The 19,675-nt window shown below is 36.1% G+C and overlaps 1 protein-coding gene across 3 annotated transcripts in view; it reads right to left on the bottom strand.

Moving 5' to 3' along the window:
- Window positions 1–19,675, bottom strand: part of LOC5569618 — a 357,222-nt gene that overhangs the window by 164,200 nt on the left and 173,347 nt on the right. For all 3 annotated transcript variants that reach the window (XR_002500093.1, XM_021842777.1, XM_021842778.1), the window contains one exon: window positions 19,420–19,586. Coding sequence is in view for 2 of the 3 variants with exons in the window: in XM_021842777.1 (XP_021698469.1) it covers window positions 19,420–19,586 (167 nt within the window). In the remaining variant the exon portion in view is untranslated. The remainder of the gene's footprint in view (window positions 1–19,419; window positions 19,587–19,675) is intronic.

Below are 19,675 nucleotides of genomic sequence, written 5' to 3'. Positions count from 1 at the left end.
GATGACTCACATTTATATGAAAAAGAAATTAAATAGCCAACTATCTTATTTATAGAAATAATGATGAATATGTTTCAGTATAGTTGTAGCCCAGTCAATTTCAATCAACTTTGTCAGAAAAGTTTGACTGTAATGGAGTGGAACGACTAAACCAGGCCTGCCCAACCGTTTCGAACCGCGGGCCACATCTCAGCAACAAAACTTGGTAGCGATCCAATTTTTTTGTAGACCACAAACAATCCGTTTTTAATAAAATCAATTGACAGTCAATTTTTTTCTGGAAAATTTAAAAAAATTGAGTGCTTTTTAGTTCCTTTTGCTAGGATTTTGTGAGGACTGAAGATTTTTTGAGTATCTTGCAATAAATTTCATGAGAACGTCTAAGTTATACAAATAAATTTCATGAGAAAGTCCAAGTTCTTATGAGAGAACTACTCAGAATTCATTCTGAATCCAACCTGTCCGTGAGAGTCCTGCCCAGAACTCTGAAAGAAATTTACCCTGGATTTAGTGAAAAAGCTGCCCAAGATTTTGAGAGAATTTTGGAAAGCATTAAATGAGAATTATGCGTAGGATTTTGTATAAATTCGGCGTAGCATAATGTGAGAATTTTGCAAAAAAAAAATGTTTTGCGATCCTAACCAGGTATCGGTGAAAATGCTGTCTAGTATTTTATATGAACTCTGGTAAGAATTCCATCAGAATACAACCTTGGATTATGTAAATGCCGTGGCAAAAATTGATGAGAATTATGCTGCAGACTCAGCTTTTTTTAACCGAAAATACTGATATTTTAACATACGGTGGGTGTCTTCATTCAAACTTCTTTTGATTACATTGTATCTTAAAATCTACACGTCAAAGCTTAACTCTAAACATTATTAATTCTAGTGGAGGAGTTTGGATTTACTTCGGAATTTAACGATAGCCAATCGTCATCAAATAGGATAACGTTCAGCATGTGTTTTGGTATGAACCACCAATACACGAAGCATGCATCTTTTTAGTAGTTAGAATTTTGGTGCTTTAAATGAAAGAGGGTCAGGCATTTTTAAACTGCCTTTTATATTATGGTTAAAAAGGAAAACATGTGTGAGCAATAAATTTTAATGAGGTCTATTGAGAAATTTGGTTGCGCATGCACTTGTGTGTTTCGACATGTCACAAGTGTCTTATTGCAATTTATGACTTGGGATAAGAAAACTGATACATGTCTCATGTAAGATAATTCTTTGAGTAACTAAATATCGTAATGCTACAATATCTTTGTATGAATCCTGCGCAAGATTTTTCGAGAAATCTTATTTAAACCTCAAATAATCCTGCCCAGCATTTCGCTTGAAATCTTCCCACAATTGTGCTAAATCAACTAATTTTGTGAGAATCCAGTGAGATTTTATCTGATGAATTTTACCGACAAACGTTAAAGATTTAAATTAAGTTATTTTTTCCAAAATGAATAAACTCAACAAATTCTAAAAAAATGAACTTCATATTTTCAAGCTAAATGTTTATGAAGAACAGTTCCAAAGATTATATTAATATTAATATTCTGAAAAAGTGCATAGAATCCAACTACTGAACATTCTTTCATTCTGAAAATTTAAAATAAATAAATTTCTAAAGGGAAAAATTGAACTTATTATACTCTATCTTCAAGCTGGTAGAACCTTAAATGTGCCGGATATGTAACGAATATTCAAACTCTTTGCGGGCCCCACAAAATGAATACCGGATGCGGCCCGCGGGCCGTACGTTGGGTAGCCCTGCACTAAACAAAGGACACGAGCATATAACAAAAGTTCAAAGAAAACTTGTCACATTGATTCAACCCGAACAGAAACAGAAAATTTCTGATAAATAATGAAATTTCAAAATGTTTGCTTCATAACGTATTTTGATCATTGATTCATACTATTGAAGTTCAATTTCAAAGTTTTTTGTGATATTCTAAATGTCCTGCCTACTAATGAAATTCCGAAGATTCTGCTGGAGTTTTGTTTTAACTAAAACCACAGACAAAAAGACCTAACACTTAGAACAAATTGCGATCAAAATAATAGTCACGAGATCATCTACGCGATTGTACCCTGTTTGGTATAATGGTCGTTTGGCATAATGAGTTATTTCGAATAAATATCAGCATTTTTTAAACAACGAATTCTGCTGTCATCTTTGCTCATTATCATGCTCATCATGTAGTTGTTTATTAACAGGTGAGGATTTTCCCAAAAAAAGTACAGAAAAATCTAGAAGTCTCACCAAAATTGTCTTCAAGATCAAAGAGCTAGGATTTTTTCCACAAATTGTTCCGAGAGTTCACCAACAGTTTTCCCAACTTTGCATGTATAGTTTTTTAGTTTTTCTCTATACTTTTTACATACTATACTCTCTCGAAAAAAAAATTTTTTTTTTTTCAAAAATCCTCCCATAGGTAATTTTGAATAATTCAAACATTTCCAGCTATTGTTTGAGGTTTTAAAAATCATCTAAAATTTTTTTGTACGGTTATTCCGGGATTCTTTCACAAATAACATCTAGGAATCAATCCATTACCCTTTTATTTTGTCAAACTACTTTGTTAGCTACTTCTCTAATACCTTGATGATTTTTCTAAGGATATCTTTACAAATAACTCTACGAATCACTTAATATTCAATTTATATCAGATTTCACGAGTAGCAGATTCAAAAGAAAGTTTTGGAAGAGCTGCTAATGAAATTTGTTGGATAATTTCAGCTTAAATTGAATTTGAATAAATACTAAATTCGAAAAATTTAGGAATTCATCGTAGAATTTCTAAAACTAGTTGACGAAATTTTTTACGATACATCTCACAGAAAAATTTTCGTGGGACTTACTACAAATAATATAATTATTTTTTCTTCGTCCTTTCTTTGGACAATGATTGGTGTTAAACGGATGGAATTTTTACTAAAAATATTTGTATTTTGTAAATCTTACAAAATGGTTTGCATGAACTCCAAAGTATCATAATACTATGGCTAACAGATTGAAGTACAAACCATTTTACCTACTTGCAGAAATTCTGAACAAACTTTTTTAGTGGGACTATTTGTAATTATTTTATAAGAACTGTAAAAGTTTAACACGAAATTATTGGCGGTATTTTTAAGAACATTGCCTTGATTTAATATTTTACTATATTTGAATCTTAGAGAAAATGTTTGCGTCACTTTGATTCCTGATGGACTTTCAGAAAACAGGAACCATACGTATACGACTTTTGTAATTTTTCAAAACTCCTAGGTTTTTTCTTCTTCTTATGATTTTTTAAAGTGTTGCTTACACTGCGGAATACATTTTTGACTCAAGTACCAAAATACCGCTATTTACTGAATAAAGGGTTGCTGCATCCATTGCCTGTTTCAAAAATATCATAGCACGTCTAGTTTTTGAGATATTAACTGTTGAGAATGCAAAATTTGTTCATTTCAACCAACTTGCATGCAAGTTTGCCAGGTTGTGTGGCAATTTATTCGCTTAATACGCCACAGAATTCAAACTTCATGTGTATAATAATTATTATCAACGAAGTTCATAGTACTTTCGATGCTTAATAGTTATATTTTGATGGATTCGAAAAGTATAGTACCTACCTTGATACCTTGATGGCTACAGCGTAGCGTCACGCCATTGCCGGGCGTATTGTAGAGCTCCATCTTCGTCGGTCTTGGGCGAAACTTCTCCAGTTGCCCCGAACGTTTAGGGTCGCCAGGTCCTCTTCCACTGCGTACAGCCAGCGTATTCGTGGTCTTCCCCGAAGCCGCCAACCTCTACCTGGTTCCCTGCTGAATATTATTTTCGCAATTCTTTCTTCCGACATTCGCACTAAGTGACCAGCCCACTGAAGTCTGCCGTATTTTACACGATTGATAATATTCGCATCTTTGTACACTTGATACAACTCGTGATTCATGCGTCTGCGCCACACACCATTTTCGAGTTTCCCACCGAGTATTGTCCGCAGCACTTTACGCTCGAAAACACCGAGAGCTTTCCGGTCTGACTCTTTCAACGTCCACGCTTCGTGCCCGTAGAGAGCCACCGGAAGAATCAATGTTTTATACAGGGCGAATTTTGTTTCGGTTTGCAAGCTGCGGGACCTAAGCTGGTTACGTAGTCCGTAAAAGGCCCTATTCGCAGCCGCAACACGTCTTTTCACTTCGCGGGAAACGTCGTTGTCACATGTCACAAGTGTTCCAAGATAAACAAATTCTTCAACAACTTCAAACACATCCCCATCAGACACTACCTCAGCACCTACACCACCATGCCTGACTCTATCTCTACCTGAAACCATGTACTTCGTTTTGGTAGAATTAATAGTCAGGCCTATCCTCGCTGTCTCCCTCTTCTGAGGCACGAAGGTCTCTTCTACTGACCTGCGATCAATTCCAACTAGGTCTATATCGTCCGCAAAGCCAAGGAGCATGTGCGACCTTGTGATAATAGTGCCATTTCTCTGCACGCCAGATCTCCTAATAGCACCCTCGAGTGCAATGTTGAACAGTAAATTCGAAAGTGCGTCTCCCTGCTTCAATCCGTCTAACGTCACGAACGAGGTTGACACCTCGTCTGCGATCCGAACACTTGATTTCGAACCATCCAGCGTAGCACGTATCAGCCTGATTAGTTTCGCCGGAAAACCATTTTCAGACATTATCTGCCAAAGCTCATTTCTTTTCACTAAGTCGTACGCCGCCTTGAAATCAATAAACAGATGGTGAGTATGCAAGTTATACTCCCGGAATTTGTCTCGGATCATTCGCAAGCTAAACATCTGGTCCGTTGTCGAACGGCCCTCACGAAAACTAGCTTGGTATTCGCCGACAAAGGTCTCCTCGAGCGGTCGCAGTCTGTTAAACAGGATACGCGACAGAATTTTGTACGCTGAATTCATTTATTTATTTTATTTATTTATCTTTTTCTCGGAGTTCAGATAGAGATAGAATTCAGCAGGGTAATTCCTCTGTAGTTGGCACACTTCAGTCTGTGCCCTTTCTTGTAGATAGGGCGGATGAGGCCACCTAACCAGCCGGCGGGCAATTCTTCGTCCTCCCATACCTTCAGAAGTGCTCGATAAAGCTTCTCGCTTCCGTGCTTGAGAAGTTCAACCGGGATCTCGTCCTTCCCAGCAGCCTTACAGTTCTTCAGCTCACTGATAGCCTTTATAACCTCTCCTATGGTCGGTGGGTCCACAGCTTGATCGTCGTCATCTATGTTCAACCTGTTCCAAGCTTCATATCCATTTCCACCGTTCAACAATTGCTGAAAGTGCTCCTTCCACCTGGCAGCCACCACCAGTTTATCGGTCAGCAAATTCCCTTCTCGATCATTGCACAAGGCGGGCACTGGTACGGTATTGTGCCGCGCACCATTGACCGTTGCATAGAATCTCCGCATATCATTCCGGTTCATGCTTTCTGGATCTTCAGCTACTACACTGTTTTCGTGCTGCCTATTCTTTCTGCCGTGGTTTCGCTTTTCTTCGGCCCTCGCTGCCCTATACCGCTCTCTGTTCTGTCGGGTACCGGCCACAAGCATACGGCTTCTGGCGAGATTCTTCATGTCTGTCCCTCTCTGGAACTCTTCATCGGACCAGTCGTTTCGTCTTCGTCGTTGACTAGTGCCGACACAGCTTCGTGGATGGATCCCACAGGCTGTCGACGTATTCATCAACGTTGATTCTTCCCAACTGCTCGTCTAGCTGCTGGCGATACTGTCCAGCTACCTCATCAGTCGACAAGCGTTGTATATTGAAGCGCAGCGTTTTGTCTGTTCTGGAACTCGTGACGCTGGATAACCACGCCTGAATTTTAGTCACAACGAGATAATGATCCGAGTGGATATTAAGTCCTCGGAAGGCCCTGACATACATGACATCTGAGAAATGTCGCCCATAAACCAGCACGTGATCTATTTGGGAGCAGGCATCGCCACTCGGGTGTCGCCAGGTGTGTTTGCGGATATTCTTTCGTGCGAAGTAGGTACTGCTGATTGCCATCCCTCTAGCAGCAGCGAATTATCATTGGTAACGGAATGAAGGCTCGGAAGAAAACTTCTATCCCGATCTGCGCATTTGCGTCACCGATGACTATCTTGACGTCTTGTTTTGGGCACTCTCCGTAGGCCTTATCCAGGCTCTCATAGAACTCATCCTTTATGCCATCGGGCTTATCGTTCGTTGGCGCATATATGCTGATCAGGCTGTAGTTGAAGAACTTGCCCTTCATTCTCAACACACAGATTCGGTCGCTTACCGGTTTCCACCGAATAATTCGCTTCATCTGCTTCCCAATCACTATGAAGCCAACTCCACGTTCTGCTCTGTCGCAACCGCTGCAGTAGATGTGGTACTTGAATGAAGTGTTGGCGATGCGGTACACCGCTCGGAATTCGCGTTCTCCGGTTCTAGGCCAGCGTATTTCCTGGATAGCGGCCACGTTCTAGCCGACATTCCGCAGTTCACGAGCCAGGAGCCCAACACGCGCGGGTTCATTCAAAGTGCTCACGTTCCAAGATCCATCCTTCCAATCGTTGTCCTTTATTCGTTGCCGGGTCTGTTGCCATAAAATCAATCCGTTTGCTCTTTTGCCTTTCTTGGTTGGTAAAGAGCCTTCGATAGGCCACCTAACCAGGGTTGCGCTACCTACATCGTGCTAGAGGGGCTGCCTCCTCGGTGCTGACACGATACAGCACGTTTGTTCTTTACATAATGACCACGGTCATAACCATCACAACCATCCACCTTTATCAGGGCTTTGGACTTGTAGCTCTGGTTCTCAATAGTTTCAAGTTCATTCGGACATGCTACTATGGTGAGTCTTCATGGAGGCTCATGCAAAGGATGAAGAAATAACAAAATGTTGAAGCAGATGAACAGTTCAATATTCGCGTTTATTTATAAATCTTTTCTCTAGAAGTGAATTTCAACAGGCAAATTAGAAGCTCTCTCATTAATAAATAAACAAATTTCTCAAGATGTTCCATCCGAATTTGCAACTATACTTGAAATCTGACTTTTGGATTTCTCAGAATTCAAATCAAAAATATTTCTAAAGAAATATTTTTAGCAAGGTCCTTACTAACATCTTTATGAATATCTTAATAAATCCTTTTCCCTTCCCAGTTATTTTGCTAAATGCATCTTCACAAAATTATTTACCGCTACTCTGATTTCACAAACAAAAAAAAAAATCATGGTTCTTTAACAATATTTCCTCTGAAGATTCAAAGGATAGAAACACTTCAAAACATTTTTCGTGATTAATTCTTGTACAATCCTGAGATCTGACGCAGAAATTTCGGCAAACAAAAATCTTCAAAGAGTTCTTGACTCAATTTGTCTATCAGTCAAATATTTTTTGGAATTTCTCAAGAATTTTAGAAATTTCTCAAGAAAAGTTTTCTTGGATAAGTGTATTGTTAAATTTAAGTTATAAGTTCATTCATAAAAATAACTTCAAAAAATGTAGCCAAATCAAACAAATACTTTATTGTTGTAATAAAAAACTGTGGTCGATTTTTTAAGCTTTCTCAGGTTTCTGCAATCCATCTGAAAAAAAAACTTGACCAGGTTGAAATTTCTTAAAAGGGTCTGTAATTTATTCAACCTTATTAAAAGTCTACGAAATTCCTTTAGTAATTTTGCCTATTTTCTCTTCAAATAATTTTGTCAGACATTAAACAAGTTATATGGATAGATTTCTTTAGAGCAGGGGTTTCAGCCTTTTTGCCTCTCGGAGCATTTTTTGAAAAAAAAAAATGGGCGAAGCACTTGTCTTTCATCATCACTACGTTTTATTTTTTTTATTTCGTCGACTGACGTAGACCAGTACATTTTACATATGCATATTTTTGTTTTATTTCCTAATGCTAGTATGAATTACGAAATTTATAAACAAATATAGAGAAAAAAAATGTAGTGTGAGTAATGTATGTTTCATTTTGTTTATGTGTTGCGATTTCGAATATATTTGAAGTATGCTTTTAGATTTTGCCGAGTCATGCCCGTTTTTGCAATAATTTGTTCGATGATGATTTGTCAAGAATAAGTTACGATTTCGTAGTTGCCTAGAAGGAACCTAGAAATTTAATTTTAATAAGATTTCAGTAGAATCAATACGTTGCGAAGCGATATCATTTACAAATGAAACTCTCAAGATTTCACGCCGCTCTTTCAAAGTTTGTATGTCAACAAGTATGCAACGTGCTGTGTAGGGTGGAAGTAGAAATGATGTCCAACCTAATTTACCAAGAGCATATAGTAGAAATTGTTTTTGTACAGTTTCTAATCTTTATTCGTGTGTGATTTGGAAAGGAGACCATACAATGGGGCAGTATTCCATGATTGATCTTACATAATATGCAATAAATAGAGTTTTAATTGTGTATGGGTCTAAGATTACTCCTAAGTCCCTAACTCTTTCACATTTTTCCACATTTTGATTTCCTAATGCAATTGAAATTCGTGGTGTTGTTCTTTTCCTGCTAAATGATATTAGATTGCATTTTTTTATATTTAGTTCTAAAAGGCTTTTTTGCACCATATGTAGAGTTTTTCAATTTGATGTATTCTTCATTTCTTATTTCCAGGTAGAACTTCATGTCATTGAAATGGTTTTGATTTGCTTCCTTTGAATTTTATGATTTGTTGGCGGTCAGTTAAATACGATTCAAGCCATTTCAGCAGTCCTGGCTTGATTCCAATTTTTTGTAGTTTGAAAAGTAGCATTGGCATATCTATGCGAACAAATGCCTTGCAAAAGTCCGTATAAAGAGCTTCTACGTGGTTTCCATTGTCCATCGCATTTAATGAATAGTCAACAAATTGAAATAAATTTGTTGAAGTCGAGCGACCTTTGAAGATGCCGTATTGTGTGTCAGTAATTCTCTTTTAAATTTGAAGAAATAGTTTTTCGTTGACAATTGACTCGAAAAGTTTTGGAATACAAGAGATAATGGCAATACCACGATTATTACGTATGTAAGATTTTCGGCCAGATTCAAAGATAGGCATTAAAAAAATTGATGTGAAGATTTGCGAAAAAGTTACACGTCTTCTCAGTGAGAATCGAACTCACGACTCCCCGATCTCTAGTTGGGGCGCGTTAACCACTACGCCATGAGAGGACTCATGAACGCAGAAGTTAACCTAAATTCGATTTCAGCTCAGTAATCAAGTGGTCCTTTTTCGCAAAGTGCACCTCTTTCGGAAGAATTAGATGCCCATCCAAACACAACGCTTTCTATATATATCCAATGCCTAGCCCGAGAGCGCATTGTTTTTTAGGTATAGGAATAGCACACTACACTAGCCAGCAACTGCGCTGGCTGAGGTTTCTATTGTGTGGGCTTCCAATTCTTCCGAAAGAGGTGCACTTTGCGAAAAAGGACCACGTGATTACTGAGCTGAAATCGAATTCAGGTTAACTTCTGCGTTCATGAATCCTCTCATGGCGTAGTGGTTAACGCGCCCCAACTAGAGATCGGGGAGCCGTGAGTTCGATTCTCACTGAGAAGACGTGTAACTTTTTCGCAAATCTTCACATCAATTTGTCCATCTAATCCAATTGCAAATTATATGTAATGTTTAGCTTTTCGGTAGTTGTTAAACTTCCACTCGGCTGGTTAGCCGTAAACCACGATTCATAATTAAAAACAAGTATTAAAAAGAAGCAAAAGCATATTTTTGAGAAGATTCCGGATTCAAGGTATTTATTAAAAAACCAAAACAATGGCGCTGTTAGTTCTTTTGCTAAATTTTTCAAAAATATTGGTGGAAACGTGTCCGGCCAGGGACCTTTTGAAGCGTTCAAATTCATTATAGCGTCTGAAATTTACCGCATATGAGTTTGATTTACACCAATATCTCTAGAAAATTCCACACAAAACACAAAATAATTGTGATGGCGGTCTTCTTCCGAAAATGTAGTATAGATTTCTTGAAAAAAAAAATGGCATAACGATTGCAAATTGTTTCTGAGTTGTCACCCAAGGTGCATAACGGATATAAAATTGTCAGATTTTAGTTTTGTTTTAAAGTAGTTGAAGAAGTTCTTTGGATAGGACTTTATTTCAAGCTCAGTTTTTGGATTATATTCTTGAAAAGCATCACTGATGGCAAAATTCAATTGGTTGCAAATGTCCAAATATTTTGCTAAGTCTTTATCTTACTGGTGTTTTCTTATAAATTTTGTATGCCTTTTGCTTCCGATTTTTCAGATTTTTATGTGGTTGTTATACCATATTGGATTTTTTGTACTGAGGTTTCGCCGTATTTTCTTGGAAGGAATTTCTTGTTTTATGATTTATAGAACAATTGCATTGAAAAGGTATGCAACAATTTCGACATTTCCTTTATTTTTGATTATTTCTTGCCAATTAACACTATTTAATCAAAATTTATATTTTTCATTGTCAGCTGGTTTGTATTCAAAGGCTTCCTCGTATTCATAGTCGTTGGGTCTTGCATTTTTATGGATGAATAGGGAATATTCGATTGCTGTGTGAAACGCTTAATTTTTCCACAATGGAAATTTATTTTTTTTGCATTTTTTTTACATTTGTTGTTAATTCGAACAATTGAGCGATTGTAGCGAAATATTCATTTTTATATGCGTTTATTTGATACCGTGATGAATCAATACCCGGACGCTTAAGCAATGTCAAATGTTCTGGTACAAATTTCAATTCAATTCCGTTTGATTTGAATAATTTACCACCATGTCACGAATCGTTCAGATATCTATCTCTATGAAAACGACAAGTATTTCTGTTGAAATCAGAAAATTATTAGTAAAATAACCATATTAATTTCCCAAGTCTTGTTTTTAAATCCGGACATATGAATCAAAAAGCCGGACATTTTTGAATCAATTTCCGGACACTTGTACTTTAGGTAACTAAATTCACTATGAATTTGAAAGAAATGCACTCAAATTCGGCCAAATGTAGTATTTATTAGGTTCATTGCATGGACACACATAATAATGCTTGTAATTGCGAGCTGTGAAGATTGTTTCATGTTTCGGTTACTTACTTTCCTTGGTTGTAGGCAGGCTTGATAATTCTCCTCAACATCATCAGAGTTCGGAGACATACTCTAGAGCAGCGTGCTGCCAGTGCCTCTTTGCGAGGGAGCCAAAAAATGCTAAGCAGCGAGGCAACGAAAAATGAGCGAGGAAGATGAAGCACAAAAAAAAACCGAGTTAAATTCCATCAAAAAAGGGTGCTCTCACAACTCCCCGAGGACTGTCTGTTCGGGCGGCAGACTCGAGAGTTCGTTTGAAGTGTGAGTGATGGTGAGCATCGCAACGAGAGAGAGAGAGTGTCTGAAAAAATCCTCGCATTTTTCTGCACTCTCACTCGAATCGCTTGAGGATCTGTGTTGAAAATTTTGAGTTTATTTTTTTCTCCTCAGAAAAACGGCAAAATCGCCTCCTCTTTGCCTCGCAGAGGAGTTTCTATCAAGCCTGGTTGTAGGTAGACTCAGATTACCTGCAATAATCATTGCCATTGGAGCAATTTTACCGCAATTCTCTTATTTTTCAGCCAAATATATCCTTTTTCTTGCTATCCCACAATATTTCTCTGCTTTTTTTCTTCCCGAGCAGCTATTTTTTAGACAAAATATATCTCGAACGCTTAACGTCCGGATTTTGAAACCATGGCTCGCCGAACCGGACACGCACTAATCACTCGATAAATACCATGTTACACTTATTTTCTACACTTTGGTATGCTCACATTGTTTACTAAATAGTTTTCACACACTAATGATCACAAGAATTCACAAAAATTATACTTTTCAATGAATAACCGTTAACTCAATGTTGCCCTTCGTTTACTGACGAACTTGAGCCACAAAAACTGCATTATGAAAAAACGGTGTCTGACGGAGGCTACAATTATGTTTTCATGTTTATTAATTTTCTACCAATGATTACTAGATGAGAAATCGTTGTAAATTGATAAGCAATTTTACAAATCTAAGATGTGAATAATTAAACTCACATTATTATTCAAATTCACATGTCCGGATATTGGTACCGTCCGGATTTTGATTCATCACGGTATCACGTTGTCACAAATTTCGATTTTTATGAAAGATAATAATTGCTCATATTCCAAACAGTGGCGATTTCATCAAGAAGAATTTTAATTATCACAACTTTTGAATGTTGAAAACTTGAATTATAGAAGAATTGATCATCTTGTTAAGAAATTTAAGTTGTTTTCTTGAAAAATCGCGATAAAAACTCGAGTGTTCGGAATATTAGTCATGTTTGGCGTTTAAGATAAAACGGTACCTCAATTCAGTTTTCGACGAGAATAAGTATTTCAACAACAATAACACCCTGAAAGTTCCGAATATTCTAACAGAAAAAAATGGATTTCTTCATCTTTAAGGTTTGTTTTCCATATTAAATACAAGCAAAACTTGGGTTTGTAGCAACAGTGAAATGAAAATTCAATTGATTGGTCACAACCAACAAGTTATTAGTGCTGGCCCCTTTGTTCCTACGCCAATGCTTTTCCACAGGAATAATGAGAACACAATCTCAGTTATTCAAAGCTTAATGATTGAAATTGTATACAAGACAAACCAGTCACCAGACTTCGACATAGCTTCTTAATGTGGAATACATTTTGAATGTTTGATTTATTTTTTTTTATATTGAACTCAATTCATTTTGGTTTTTTTTTCTGGTTTGTAGTAAAAATTAAGTTGGACAGTCAGGTGGATTCAAAAACGCGATAGGTTTTATCTAGGACAGGACGTGACAGCTCAACGAAGACTGCCCCGTTGTTTTTCAGTCAATAACCTTGACGATACTAAATCCAGTGTTACCAGTATCCTTTTGAAGCAAATCTTGTGAACAAATTTAAATATCAAAACTCATAATTTGGTTGTTTCTTGCACGGTTAATTCATTTAGTACAACAGAGGATGCTATATTTTTTTAAAAATCAGGGTTAAATTCAAAACTGGCGAAATTTTCAGAGAGAATTAACATAATTAGCATTATATTAATTACAATAAAGTATTTTTTATGCATTTTTGCATTGTAGGAGCCCATGCTTTGAAGTTTGAGTTCGAATATAAATAGATTTGAAACAAAAAGATTTCATGAAAACTTTCCAAACTTTTGATAAAAATTCTAATCTATGAACTAGCAACACGGCCGGGCTAGCAACAAAGTGCCCTGTTGCAATCCAACTCAACGTTGTGAAAGTAGGCCTTTGCCAAAACGACCAATGGGAAGTGGTCTTTTTTGACAGGCAATTGGTTTCGTTTTTGTACTTTGACCTGTCACGTCTTGTCTTAGGGTTTTATATGTCATACCCGGTAAGTAGGCCTTGACCAGGTTAGACGGTTTTTTCTTCGCTTGTCATTTTTTTCCATTTCAGATCCGAATTTTCCGAAGTTTTGAATTTCAATTTTGACGATTTGCTTGGAGGATTTTTCCAGTGTGAATAATTCAAGAGCTGCCTATCAAGTATTTGGAATTCAAGTTTTCGGTCACTTTTATCGTCATTGGAGTTTCGTTCGTTACAAAACCTTAAGTATAATTTTACCTTTATTATTTATTTCTTTTCCGATTATTGTAGTTCTCATTTGACACAGTTATTTCTATCTGTGTGAAATTTCCATTATGGAAACTGACGGGGATGAGGGGGGACCTAAAGAAAATTCCGATTGTTCTGAAGCCTTTTCTTTGACCAAACCTTTTCGTGTGAAAGTTTGCCCTTCTTGTTTTTCTGGGCCTTTTGTCATATATTTTCGAAAAAAGGAGAAACCCATTAATGTTTTGCTGATTTCCTCTGAGATTTATAAAAAGTATAAATCTGTAAAGGAAATCAAAAAAAAATCATTGGACAAGTTGAGAATTGTTTTTGGATCGCGAGATGAAGCAAATGCTCTCTTTGAATCCAAGTTATTTTTTAATTCCTATCGCGTGTATGCACCTTGTGATTCATGCGAAATTAATGGAATAATATATGATGAATCATTGAACTGTGATGACATTAGAAATCATGGTTCAGGATTTTTTAGAAACAAATCCATTTCTCCTGTTGAGATACTGGATTTTGTCCGTTTATCAAAATTATTTATTGATGGGAATGGTACCAAGTATGTACAGAGTAGTGTTTGATCCTTTGCTCGCAGCACTTGCACATGCGGGGGCGGGTGATGTGAGCAGGATCAATCGTGTTGCGCGTCGCTCACGTGACATGATAAATTAGTGGCGCGGATCGCGAAGCAGGTTAGTAGTGTTTGATCCTTTCCTCGCGTCAAATTATTTATCATGGTCTAATCACTTATCAAAGTGAATCCTGCGACCCAACGATCCTCCCCATTAACAAACATCCCTCCCAATAACCTTTGTGGAGATGCAGAGGCAAACACGGTCTCCAAATAGCAAAGGCTACACACTAACATTCCTTCCACCAATCCCACCTGACTGCAAGGACGTGGCCGGCACCGTTATTGACCCAGTATAAATAGAAGCACTGAATTATGCACACTGAAGAAGATTATGGCCAATCCCAGCCGAACTTCTAGTTGATTCTTTGTGCATTTTCGCTGACTTCGGTCAATCACGGAATAGCAACCATTGATATGTGTAGTCAGTCTAAGCTAAGCTAAGCTAAGCTAAGGAATGATACCAAGTATGTACATTAGAGTGGTTCAAAAAATCGTTTTTGCTCCACACCACTCATTCGATTCCAGATCAAATTCTGAGTGTCTTCCCAAAATTTGAGCTCATTTGGATAAAAACTGAGACTGCACAAGCCCTTTAAAGTTTATATGGGAATTACTATGGGAACAGCAATCAATTCATTCAATCGGTCATAGTGTTTGCCCATGTGCTCTTGAAGATTATAACTACGTTGATACTGTGAGATACAATAATCAGCTACAACTTTGCCGAAGACCGTTTTTAAATCGGACGCCCCAGTAATTAGTTATTGCTTTGAAAACTAAATCTGATGATTTTAAATTATTTCGTCGATCAGGCTCCAGAAACCATTTTTTTCTATATCGTAAAGCTGAGGCACAATTCATAAGGCTAACTAAATCCAAAAAGAGAAATTATTGGAAAAATTTTGTTCAAAATTTAGATAGAGAAACTTCTTTATCTACCTTGTGGTCTGTTGCCAGAAATCTAAGAAATTATGATCCCACCATTCCTAATGTTTTAGAATATTCGGAAAAATGGATACATGAGTTTGCTTCAAAAATTTGTCATTTTGTCCCACGTTCCATTAAATTTAAAAATAGTTCACTAAATTATTTTCCTGAACTTTGCGGTTCATTTTCATTAGCTGAATTTAACTTAGCATTATCAATTACTAAAAATACTGCTCCAGGTGTTGATAATATTAAATTAATTGTGTTAAAAAAATGGAAAACTTCATTTACTTTCAATATATGATGTTTTTCTAACTCAAAATATTATTCCTTATGAATGACGTTTAATCAAAGTTGTCAGTATTCTGAAGCCTGGTAGAGATCCGTCATTAGCTGATAGTAGGAGACCTATTAGTTTATTATCTTGTTTGCGTAAACTTTTGGAAAGAATGATTTTGAATCGTCTTGAATTGTGGGCCGAGAATAATATTTTTTTTTCATCTTCTCAATTTGGATTTAGGAGAGGTCGTGGTACTCGCGATTGTGTTTCACTAATAGCTTCACAAATTCAACTTTCATTCAATAAAAAACAGGATTTAGTTTCCACTTTTCTTGATGTTTCTGGAGCCTATGATTCTGTTCTAATCGATTTATTGTTCGAAAAGATGAATAATTTAAAAATTCCCAATATGATTTCTAATTTCTTATGTAATTTATTTTCTTTCAAAATTATGAACTTTTTTCTCAATGGAGATTCAAAGTTATTAAGATATAGCTATTTTGGACTTCCACAAGGTTCATGTTTAAGTCCATTTTTATACAATTTATTTACCAGTGATATGGCATCTATAATTCCAAATGGTTGTTATTTGCTTCAATTTGCTGATGATAATGTTATTTCTATCAGTGGCAAAAATAGAGAAGTCATTAGTCATTTTATGCAATGTGCCTTGAATAGCATTGATTCATGGGCTCACAAAAACGGATTTTCATGTTTAGTTCAGAAAACTAAATATATCATATTTTCGAGAAAACATTCAAACATATCCATTAATTTGTATCATGATGGAATCGAAATCGAACAAGTTGATGAATTTAAATATCTTGGTATATGGTTTGACTCTAAATTAAATTGGAACATTCATATTTAACAAATTCAAAAAACATGTTCGAAACGAATCAATTTTCTTCGTACTATTACAGGTACTTGGTGGGGTGCCAATCCATCTGATTTAATTACGCTTTACAAAACAACTATCCGTTCAGTCATGGAATATGGCTGTTTCACTTTTGGAAGTGCTGCACATACACATTTTGTCAAACTTTGAAAAAATACAATTTCGTTGTTTGAGAATTTGTTTGAAACTTATGAATTCAACCCATACTCAATCAACAGAATTACTCGCCGGTGTTGTACCACTTAAAAGTCGTTTTCAAGAACTGAATTGTAAATTTTTGATTAATTGTCTCTCGAATAATCATCCAATTATTGATATTTTGAAGTCACTATTCGAAATTAACCCAACGAGCAGAATATTGGAATCTTACATTATTTGCTCAACTGAAAATGTTGCACCAGTTTCATATAATAGTTTTTATAATTTTGAAATTAATATTCACGCTTATCTACCTTTGATTGATTTCTCTCTATTCCATGAATTGAAACAAATTCCAAACCATCTATACTCTCATTTTGCCAATATTTTATTTAAGCGTGAATTTGATGGAATCACTTCTGCACAATTTTATTTCACAGATGGATCCTTAGTTCAAGGCATCGCGGGATTTGGAGTATACAATGAATTTGTGGCTGAATTTTTCAAATTAAAATCTCCATGTTTCATATTCATTGCAGGATTAATTGCTTTATATTTTGCTTATAACTTGATAAAGGATTGCCCACCAAACATTTACATTGTATGTTCTGATAGCTTAAGTTGCCTTCGTGCTTTGAGTACCATATCTTTCAATTTTAAAACGCATCATGTTTTATTCATGTTGAAAAAGTTATTATTTGATTTACATTGTCAAGGATTTATAATTAAATTTTTGTGGATCCCTGCTCATTGTAGAATATATGGTAATGAACAGGATGATTCATTGGCTAAATTTGGTGTTGTTCGGGGTATAATTTACGATCGTGATATTTTTTCTTCTGAATATTATCCTAAATTGAAAACACATTCCCTTGATAATTGGCAAACTTGTTGAAATTCCAGTAATAAAGGGAGATGGTGTTATTCAATTTGTCCAAAAGTCAGTAATTTGCCTTGGTTTAGGAATATACCAGCAACTAGAAATTTTGTTTGTTCATTTTCACGACTCATTTCAAATCATTATATTTGTAACAGTCATTTATATCGTATCAATATTGTGGATTCTAATTTATGTGAATGTGGTGAATCTTATGAAGACATTGATCATATTGCCCTTCAATGTTCAAAGTTTATTTTGCCAAGGAATACATTATTTAACACTCTAATAAATTACGGACATTCAATACCAGTATCTATTCGGGATATATTGGGTACGAAATGTTATCAAATACTTAAACTTTTATATAGTTTTTTGAATGAGATTTCATATATTATTTGATATTTCTGCTTGTGTGTGTGTGTTTTTTTTTTCTTGTTTTTATTTGCAGATATGAAGATGGACTCATTTTTGGTAGACCCCCTCCCTCATCCCGTTTTGGAAGCCACTCCATACCCCATTACTTCACTTGGATCCATGTTGCAGTTTATGGCTCTGCTATGGTTAATTTTTACTGTATGAGATTATAGTTTTAATTTTTCTGTTATAACGTTATATGAAAAGATAAAGAGGTTTTGTGCCTCTTTGAGAAAGATTTCTAAAGGATATCACTCAAAGGGGTTTTTCCCTCTTTCAAAATTTTGGTTAAATAAATAAATAAATAAATAAATAAGTTTTTATATGATAAGTTTCATTTTCGACAAAATATAAGAACAAAAAGAAAAAAATCTTGTCTCAATATATGGAAATAGTTTTTACTTTTTTAGTGTAAATAATTCAATTGAAAAAAAAAACCTAATGCGGTCATTAATATGTACTTAACTCGTATAGTGAGTGAAAGCAAAAAAATCTAAAACCCCCACCGCTCAGACAATTTTTAATGTATTCAAATGATTTTTTGTCAGTATACTGGCACACATATCTAGTTTCTTGACGTGGATATAGGAACGCGGAAATATTCCTGTGGCCCGAATCATTCCAGTGGGTCACTGGGTCAGGTCGGGTGAAAAGGGTAATGTGCGTTTGCGCCCCTGAAGGTAGGCGAATTTCAGGACACAGATTATTTCCGGAATCGGCTATAATGTGGCCACTATATGACGGAATTTCAGGAAAATTGCAGCAGTGTAAACCTTTTGAGAAACGATTGAATTGGACAACTATGAGGTTTGCATTTGATTGATCCTACAAATGACCATTTTTGGGTGCCGGGACGCCTAAAACTTACGATAAAGTGGTCAATTTGTAACTGAACATCTGTGCCAAGCTTATTGGAACGCATTTTAGTGCTCAATTATGTTTGATTTCTAATTTACGAGAATTGAAATGGTTTAGTATTCAACAAATCTATAGACGGTTCTTCCGGGCATTACGTCCGAATGGCCATATCCGGTATATTTTAAACGGTGCAAAAGTCTTAATTTATAATTTTGAATATCAGATCTTGACGATATATGCAAATTGAAATGATTGTCATTGCAAATAAATAAAGGTAACTTGGGATGTCCCAAAAAATAGCCTTTTTAACCCGACTTGACCCAGTGACCAACCGGAATAACTCCGGCCACAGGAATATTTTCGAGTTCCTCTGGCCACTTCTAGAAACTAGATATGTGTGCCAGTATACTGACAAAAAATCATAATCCGTTAAGAATTTGCTGAGTGGTGAAGGTTTTAGTATTTTTGCTTTCACTCTGGCCTATACGGGTTAAATAGTTAGGTCAACAGCTTGTGAAACATTTACGGCACAAACCTTTGAATGTATCAAACGACTGTACAATGTATATTTTAGATCGCTTTTGCACGTTTGTTATGTCTGAAATCGTGAGAAGGGGCACAAGCCGGCCATTGTGACAGTCGATTTTGTGAAACAATCATATATTTTAACTCATTTTGAAACAATTACAAGCCAAACAATCAATTTTCACCACAAAATAAAGATGACCCATCAGTCAACAATAGCAATCATCATATTTTTCCCCATGCCCCATTAAAAACCCCACTCACCTGAACTGTGTTCGAAGTACGTAACATCCAGCAGCGGCATCCTCCTGGTACCATTTCCTGAGGCACTCGCACTCGTCCGCCGTCGAACGCTTGTTGATTGCCGTAAAAATTTCCGAATCTAGCTTCGTCGGAAGCAAAAAATTGCCTAAACGTGATCCTAACAATACCTTTTTTCCACAGCACGTGGCCAAGGCAGTGAAGCAAGCGCCGCAAAGAAAACAGAGAATAATAAAGAGAAAAGCGTCAATAAAATATG

Source organism: Aedes aegypti, chromosome 2, assembly GCF_002204515.2.
Source record: "Aedes aegypti strain LVP_AGWG chromosome 2, AaegL5.0 Primary Assembly, whole genome shotgun sequence".
In the NCBI taxonomy this organism is placed as follows: domain Eukaryota; kingdom Metazoa; phylum Arthropoda; class Insecta; order Diptera; family Culicidae; genus Aedes; species Aedes aegypti.
Note: the sequence above shows the minus strand (reverse complement) of the source record. Positions and strands in the feature narration are given on the sequence as shown.